General features: G+C 40.7%; 1 protein-coding gene across 1 annotated transcript in view; it reads right to left on the bottom strand.

The window, feature by feature from the left end:
* LOC106807505 (max dimerization protein 1-like) overlaps positions 1–8080 on the bottom strand; it is an 18430-nt gene extending 10350 nt beyond the window's left edge. Inside the window, exons 1-3 of the mRNA XM_014809846.1 lie at positions 7939–8080; positions 7217–7367; positions 6114–6143 (exon numbers count right to left, since the gene is read on the bottom strand). Coding sequence (XP_014665332.1) covers positions 6114–6143; positions 7217–7367; positions 7939–7993 — 236 coding nt within the window. The 5' untranslated portion in view covers positions 7994–8080. The remainder of the gene's footprint in view (positions 1–6113; positions 6144–7216; positions 7368–7938) is intronic.
* Between the last annotated feature and the right edge of the window lie 1601 nt (positions 8081–9681).

The raw sequence follows: 9681 nt of genomic DNA on the forward strand, positions 1-9681 counted from the left end.
CTGAAGGTTTGCTGTATAGAGAGGTGATGACTGCTGAAGGTTTGGTGTATATTATAGGTAACACGAGTGCATGTCACTCTAGCGGGTGCGCAGGGGCATACGTGCATTTTCAGCTAATTAATATACCCGTGCGTGTTACACGCATCATCAAACCCATGTTGTTGGCACAAAGAGAGAAAGAGGGAGCGGAAGTGTCTGTGGGGTGGGGGATCCAGGCCCGTGCGCAAATGTCTCCATGCAACCAACGTTCCCGGACCTCCTACCCAAACTCTACTCAACCCCCGCCGCACACCAAGGCTACTAACTTCAGTGGCATTCCACACTACTTCTTCACTAGTAACTGCGCAATGCGCGCGTTCTCTCGCTCTCCCCCTCTCCGTTATTAGATATTGCTGGACGGTAGGAATCCGTTGAGATTCCCGCTCACCATGACACAGGAATTCGATACGGTCACGCAAGCCGAGAAAGCACTTCAGGTGAATGCTCTACAGCGACTTGCTGTACAATCTACTACGCACATAGCGAGAAAGCCAGCTTCAGCTGCGCTCTCTATCCGCGCCTGCCCATCATCAAAACAGATACACGCTGACGATGCACACACACACGCACACACACACACACACACACACACACACACACACTACGGCGCAGCGATGCATGTAAATCTGTGCCAATAACCTCTCTTCAGCTACTACGCCGTATCGTATCAAGCGGCAAATGCCATCCACCCCCGCCCCCCGATACGCATAGTATGGGGACGCGAGGCGCGGCAGGGTAGCCGGGGCAGCCGATGATTGCCAGCTAGCACGCGGCTACGTGGACACCCACGGCCGCGACCAGCATCAACGCACAGCGCGTGCGCGTGTTTGCGATGAGTAGTGGCAAGCTAAGGTCATCAGCACGTGCTGTTGCAGCCTGGCAATCACGACAGGTCGGCCAGGCGTGCTGCACGCTGAACTTACTACTGCTGGTCATTCACACGGCCAAGCTGCAGCGATGTAGCCCAGCGACTTCTTTAGGGCGCGGACGGTGTGTTCCGCTTACACTTCTATATAACGCGTTGCAACCAAATACCAACCGTCGTGCGGCGAAATGGGGGTCAACGCTCTACTAAGTTGTAGTGATGCAATAACTCCCGTACGCGCGGATAACAACATGGACATTTAATGCTACGAGGGATTATTGAGTCATTTCTGCGTTATGTAATCGCGAGAACTATATACGGTAGCTTCACTCTCGGTTACGTAACGCGCGTATTAATAAACATTTATATGAAAGCTTGTATTTATTCAGACCTGTTCTGTGCTTACGTAAACGGTGACGCAACGTACGTGGCGGGGCATTGCACATTACCGTGAAGATTTCGACGCGTGGAAATATTTAATTTCCTGCACCGAAGTTCAACTATAACACGTACACAAGACACAGCAAACGTTTGCGACGAGCGTTTACATATCGACATACGTTTTCTGGGTTAGTAACGCTGAGAGGGTCTATGCCCCCTAGGGTACTATCGGAGGGTACCCTGGGTACGGTTCGATATATCGGAACGTACCCTGGTACTATCTAATATGCCGGACCGTACCTCGCCTACTCCACTAACGAGTCTAGGGAGTCGCCTACCCCTACTCCCGAACCCTAACCCTAACCATATCAGATATATCGAACCGTACCCAGGGTACCCTCCGATAGTACCCTGGGGGACATAGACCCTATGAGCTTTAGTAACGAGTCTACAAATTAATGCAATGACGACATAACTAATCGCAGTTACATAAATACCGCTATAGGTCACCTTGAAACTTTCACGTAAGCATGAGATCCGTGCACTTTTAAAGGTACTATGGTCTGTGGCAGGGTTGCTTTAAAGTAGTTAATTAACAATACTACTGTCTACAATAGCTATTTCGACACACTTTTCACCCGCGAGGGAGCTCACTAAACTTATTTATTGCTTTTACATGGCATTTAAACACCTACAATAAAAATAGATAAATTTCAAAATGTGTCTCTGGCACGTACAATAGATTCACAGTTGAACATAAATGAAAGTGTCAATGACACTGTAGCTCACCACAAAAAGGACACAAATGAGTGAATGAGAAGAAGTCAATTTTAATTGAGCAACCATCGACGTTTATTATAGAAACAAAGAGTATATATGGGAGAACTCCCATTATATACTCATTACTCTTGATAATTATATGTGTAATTTTTTATGTGAAAATAAATGTTTGAGATGTGAAAGTCTGAGATGTGGGCGAGTGATGGTGTGACACCTAAATGATTGCCATTTAACGTTTTTATAATATTCAGATTTAGGCACTGCCTAAAAGCGGAGCTCACGATGTATAACGTGTAAGATTGAGAGGATACGGTTATTCCACGTAGCTGCTATATACCACGTGACAATGGTGTTTCCCTGCCCATAACACAACTTTTGTCAAAGGTTAATTGGTTGGATGGAAGTGTTTACTTCGTATGAGTTTTTCTAGGCGGTAGCACACGGTTGCCATCTGTATATCGCGATAATAATTTATAAACCAAAAAGAATCACAATTTGTGACGGTAGATGGCGCTATATCCGCTTTGATGCTTCTCAGCGATGGCGTTCGAAATAAATAGGTTATGCTGCGTTCCGACATGTTTTGTAAAACTTTACTTTAATATAGACGTTTTATCGGCAGGGTGGAGAGGAAATACCAATTTTGCATTAAAGATATTGTCAATGAAATCTTGTAAAACGAACCAGACGAGTGTGGCACCACAGACTGTTATCTGCGTGTCTATATAATATGCTATATAATTGCCAAAACTTACCTAATTTGCATAAAAAAATTTTAAATATTAAAACCCCTAGCCCTTATTCATTCACATACCAAAGATGAGCAAAATCCGTTGAACCTGAACTGACTAATGGCAATTCCCATTTTTGCCAAAAAATTGCCGTGGCTCGAAAGTACGTCGACTGGCGTGCTCCAAAATAGGACGTTCAAACCTCTTTCATAGCAGTAACAACTGTACCCAATTTCAAACATGTGGGTCAAACGGTTCCTGAGTTATCGTTGACCGTAGCCAAATGTTAACGGAAGGACGAACGAACGGACGAACGTACGACGGACAACGACCCATGGCAATGGCTCAGCTTGACGATGTCAAGTGAGCTAAAAATGTCTCTTGTAAATTGTCAATTTTACAGTTCAATAAAAGTCGTGAAGGTATGTGCATGCTATAAATTTCTCGGTTATACCTGGTACTTTCAAGTTTGCCCGTTTATTTGCGAAATAAAAGCAATCCTATTTTCAGCTTTAGTAGGTATAAAACGTCTAACATGTCAGCACGTAAATCCAGGGCCAATAGTAGCAAAAGTAGCATATGCTACGGGCCCCGTGGTTTAGTGGCCCTGTAATATCATGAACTATCTAATAGCTAAATTTTGTTTAACAAATAATTATTTTAGTATACACGTAAACGTGATATGAAAAATAGAAAAAAATGCGTGCTGGAAAAGTTTATTTGTCTGTAAATCTATTACGAATATTTAGGTTTGTATTAAGTTAAATTTATGTGTTTTAATATTTATGTGATTTTTTTAAATTTAGGGCCCCTTTATAAGATATGCTACAGACTCCGTACCAGCTTAATCGGGCCCGGCGTAAATCTGGTACACTTACCGGTCACAGTTCAATGTGAAAACCCAACTTCAAACCATTAATTGGTGGGCATACAAAGGCAGTAAAGTTTCATTAAGGTTAATCACCTAGTAACCATCACCATCACCCAAACGGTCATTACTATCTACCGCGGTTGGGTCATTTTTGTAAAGAAATATAAATTTAGAAATTCATCAGAAACTAATTTACACACTTTAGTAAATTGTAGATTTTATGCTCTTTTGATTGCCCTAAATTATATATACAACTGAGCACAACGTTGCTCTTTCTGTGATTGAAACTGTGTAGAGGAAAATAATTGAAAGCAGCTTTTGGCATCCCCACCTTGAACGTTTGAGCTTTGACCTAACCGACTGTTTTAGAACACAAGTTCTACTTGTTCTATGTCACTACATAACCAGAAAATCAACAATTGTAATTAAGCACTTTCCTTTCGAAATATCGAAAATAGTGCACGCAAGCACCAACATTCATTGCAATCTTTAATTAGGTGGAAATGAATGCAAAAAATGTCTCAATTCTACAAACGATTAGTTACGTACAGCAAAGTTTAACCGAGGGCAGAGTAGAATGGGGGTGGGGGGGGTTTAGACATACGATGATGACATGGTGCACGTGCACCTGAAATAGATATAGTAGCTTTCTGCCCTCTGGTCATATGTTAATAAGAATCTGCACTGTGAGTCACCCACCACACACACAGTTCACGTACTACTCATGTTTGTGTCAAACAGCGTAGAATCTAAAATTAACAGGTTAACATAAATTCACGGAACATGCGCAAACACATATTTAGTATTTACATAGTTTTGCCAAGAGCGGAGTGGAATATTACGCTCTCGTTATGCATACAGCATGTTTCAAACAGAACCACTATCTAAATACGGTTGAAGTTTCGCCCTGGAGGTTCATCACATCAGTGACAAACAAGTGCGCGTGCTCAGATTTTTCAGGCATCTTTCAGAAGGTGACCTCTACATCCAAACACCGTACATATTCCCAGTTCTATCAAGGGTAGGCTGCGGTACACTGCAGAGCAAAAACTCGTTCGCATATTGGATTTCTCCTAAGAAATCATATTCAGCTGCCATGTTTACTGCAGCAATAGGTATGCAATATCTTCCTCTCACGTTTAGCGATTTAGATGTACACGAGTACGTTCGCTAGCGTATGAACGCTAGACACAAATTCGCTAGGCAGAGCGGGACAAGCATTTGCATGTTTTTAACTGCACCTTTTCTAGGCTGCTGACGCGTGCGAAATCATCAAAAGATAATGCCCTTGTAAAAACCGCCTGCGCTGTGTGATGTCTACGCCCAGACACTTGTCCGACATTCATAAGACTGGAGATCCAACGTCACAATGACCTCTTCCCCACGCCGCCACTACTTAACCCAGCATAATCCCACGAATCTTGACGTTTGCGTGTGCGTGCGTGCGTGCGTGCGTGCGTGCGTGCGTGTGTGTGTGACTGTGTGTGTTTGTGTCGTGCGTGCGTGCGTGTGTGTGTGTGCGTGGTGTGTGTGTGTGTGTGTGTGTGTGTGTGTGTGTTTGTGTTCGTGAGTGTGTCTGTGTGTCTGTGTGTTTCTCTCTCTATCTCTCTCTCTCTTATGTGTGCGTGCGTGCGTGCGTGCGTGCGTGCGTGCGTGCGGTGTGGTGTGTGTGTGTGTGTGTGTGTGTGTGTGTGTGTGTGTGTGTGTGTGTGTGTGTGTGTGTGTGTGCATGTGTGCGTGCGCGCGTGCGTGCGCGCGTGCATGCGTGCGTGTGTATACTACTACCTATCTGTACACTGCACACATATGTTTCATCTTTGTCAATTAGTGCAAAGGTTGTGCCATAAAACCCAACTACACGTACATGTACACGTTCTTGAGGCTGTGCCCACCAAAACACACAGTAACCAACCGTGGTTTGGCCATATAACTGTACCCACTTCCACTTCAGCTGGTACATACAGATGCACATTACACTGCGGTGCTGGCATCTTCCCAGGTCAGTCCTGGGCATCCATGCTGCACAGTGCATGCAGCATCACGATCAATGGCGAACTTGATCGATCCAAACAATGTGGCTACGACTGTATATGTACACACTTGCACCCACGCGCACACACGCACGCGCGCACGCATGCACGCACGAACATGATCGTGAACCTCACTTCGAACAAATTTTGCATGCCTAGTCATGACTAAATATGAACTCACGTACCTAACAGAGTGATTGACGAGATAAGTTAGTAAGTACGTGAGTGTACGCGTGTGCGTGTACTCACGTATGAGTGGGAGAGTGAGAGAGGGGAGGCAGGGAGGGAAGGAAGGGGGAAGGATGGCAGGGAGATGCAGGGGTAGTGCTGTAAGAAACAGACAAACAATGAAAGCATGGAAAATAGATACATAGAATTTATGTATACTATACTTGCTAACAATTGTACACTCTTACCTGCTTTTCTCCAATTCATTGTGGCTTGACCTATTTGAATGCAGACACAAAATCTTTATTTATATATAGAGAGAAAATGCACTATTATTTGTTACTGTACACGATTACATATTTTACATTCATTTCATACAAGTAAAATACACCAAAAATATATCATAACAAATTACATAATTAAATTCCTAACGAATTTGTACCCATTATAAAAAGATATGATGATGATTTTAGAAAAAAAAAACCCGTAAAATAATTCTTAATAATTGTAGCTGTAATTACAAGTTATGATACCGAGAGCAAATGTGAGTACTAAAACACATTCAGGTAAGATACCTGACTATATATATGAACAATTTAAATAAATGAATACGTTTTGTTTAAATAATGCTAGGTTCACACTAGCAATTTTTTGAAAATCTTTGAAGTAAAATCTTTCAACATCTTTTGTAAAGATTTTTCCATTTCTTATCAAGAAATCTTTCAGTAACATCTGTTCACACTATAGACTTTTGTCTTTGAAAGTTGATGAAAGTTGGTGATAAACCAGACACACTGTCTGGATATCATATTATATAATTAATATAATATAAGCACTGTCTGGATATAATATCAGAGGTAAATTGTGAGGTCATAATGGCCATCTGATATGCTGTGCCATGCTGTGATATGCTGATATGATTTCGATATTCTCTGGTGTCCACACGCCACAAACAATAGTTCTTCTTGAATAACTCAATCAGCTGTTCTGTTTTATCGGCAGGCGCCACTTTCTGTATCACGTGCTGCGAAGACAGAGATGACGTGAAACTATTTTTACACGTAGGAACTGGCCAATCAGTGTGCAGCGCTTCTACGATTTCATGACAAAGTGTCGAGCAAAATCGAGCAAAATAGAACACGTTCTATTTTGCCAGACACATGAATTTTTTTAATTTTTCCATTTCTCAACATCAACTTTTCTGTTCACACTATCAATTTTGAGTTGGGCAATTAAAAAATCGCTGAAAATCGCGCCAATTTCTTGATTTTACGACGAAAAATCGCTAGTGTGAACCCAGCTTAACATCCAGATAATCATGTTGATATTCAGACAAAAGATGAGTATGTACCTTGCTGGCCCAAGGGTAGTATGATTCTTGGCACTATGCCGAGCAGAGGAGTTATAGCTGGACTTCAACACCTTTAAATACGGCCTGTGTCTTTTTACAAGATCCATGTGATCTTCAGGAAGTGGCATAGCTGCATACCCATGTTCTGCCTCTGTATATCAGTATCACAAACATCCTATAAGCTGCAGTGTAGGTACATGTTTTAACAATAATGTGAAAGTATGCACTTAATCCAAAATGCCTTTTCTTGCCGTACAACGTACGCTATAAAGTACTAGGTGAAGACTATCTAAATTATATGGCCTAATCCTAGTTTAGCCCCCTGGATTAGTTCAACATATTTACGAAAATGAGTGTCGGGGTGCCAAAATAGGATTACGCAAATTATATTTACAAACTAAATTACGTCGTCATAAATTAATAAAGGTAAAATTATTGTTTACATTTCAGTCAAATAAGAACGCGTTTCTAATAATCATACATGGGAATACGACAACGAACAATTTCACCTCATACTATATGGTGTTATAACGCACACGAGAAATATAATCGATATCTACACAGTTTCGTGTTTAGAAGCGCTGATAGCGCCATGCGTTAAAAACAGGTCAGGCAATCAGCTGTTCGCTGACGTCCGCCATGTGAACACGACGTGGCAACACCCATCTGAAAATACATTTCCGAATTTTCGTTCTATCTCTGAAATAAACATGCCTATTTACCTCTTTCCCGCCGCTCGATGTACTCTGCAGCTTGAAGAAGGGCTGCAATGCTCATTATGTCCTTCTTAAAAGAGGGATATGTTTGAAAACGTGTACAAATTGCACGGATTCAAACCAAAGACTGTTGACGTGATCGCCCCGTTTGTTTGGAAATTACTATCCACGTGCCCGTTTTGGTGACGCGCCCATACAACTATCCAATAGGAAAGCGGGTAAGAAATATTTCCAGATAAGCAAGAGAGAAGATTATTGGACAGTTTCTCCATGCGTCCTTGTTTATGTTTACATCCAGGCATCCAGGGGAAGACACGCTCTGCGCTCAGTTTCATTTGTAAAATAATAAGCACGCTGTTATCACGGTGCTTTAGTATCAGTTATGAACTGATACTAAATGTGTATCTTTCTAGAGAAAATCAGATAGTTGTATGTATAATTAGATTTACATCTTTATTATTAGTATATGTATATAGATTGCATACTTTGTATGCAAGCATGCATGCATACATGTACGGTTGAGCTGTACGTAAATCCATCGTGATTATTTTTCCTAGGTCAATCAAGAACATAGGGCTCTAGTGAGCGCTGCCATTGGTTGATACAAATCACGTGCCTCAAACTCCTGTTTTATGGTGCATTCACTGCATTGTGACCCTAACCCTAACCCTATTTAAAAAAATATATAAAAAATATAATTTCTAATTGTTGTAAAAATTAATTGTTGTTATTAAATTGTTGTAAATAAATCATGTAAATATTTGCGTTAATTGGAAAAAAAAATTAAATGGATAAAAATAGAAAAATACAGAAAACAGAAAAATAATTAAAAAACAGTTGGGATTTGATCCACCGACCTTTCAGCCTTGAATTGCGTGCTGTACTCGCTCAGCTATAAGCCACTTCGTTGTTACGCACTGGAGCCCTATGACGTCATCGGGTCATGGGTCATTTGTACATAGCTGAGAATATCGATCGCGCATTCGCTCGTACGCGCTTGCCGTATACTACATAATATGCATGAATGTTATACAGAAGCTATGTAAAATTGTGCGTGCGAATTTGTATTCTGTACTGAACCGATCGACTATCTGCCTGTGCTTTTTGTTTTTTAGATTTTTACGTGTGTGTATGATATTCATTGTGGGGTATTTTAGGTAGATATCATATGCAGTGTCGGTTCTTCTCAGTCAGTCAGTCTCGGTCATATCATTTATTTATGGATGTCTTTTTGCTCCCTGGATTTTTTAATTCTAATACAACAGAAATGCACACTCAGACATGCATGTAATTAACTTGCAAAGCATATCTATTGATTCATGTTTAAGGCACATCTAACTACATATGAACAAGGAGGAATGTTAACCTCTAAATACATTGTACAAGCAATTAAAGCAATGAAAATAGGGAAATTGTGTACGTGTATACTTGTATAAAACCTGCAAATGTGATAATTTATAATGTAGCAAGTTTAAAAAATAGCAATGAAATAAACGCGTTTCCATTTGAGAGACAGCAGCTAGGGAATAAACATGTATCATAATTTATTATAGTTCTTATTATTAATATATATGAAGACCTTCAATTTAAGTACCATTTGATATTAATAATAAAAAATATATGCGTGACTCCTGTTTCATGTGTAAATGGTATTTTAGCTGCCATAGTATGGATATAATATATTGTAATCAAAATACTAATAACTGAAATAGTATTCAAACACTGTTATGATTATTATATTATTTTATG

The sequence above is a fragment of the Priapulus caudatus genome, unplaced genomic scaffold (genome assembly GCF_000485595.1).
Source record: "Priapulus caudatus unplaced genomic scaffold, Priapulus_caudatus-5.0.1 Scaffold219, whole genome shotgun sequence".
Classification (NCBI taxonomy): Eukaryota; Metazoa; Priapulida; class Priapulimorpha; order Priapulimorphida; family Priapulidae; genus Priapulus; species Priapulus caudatus.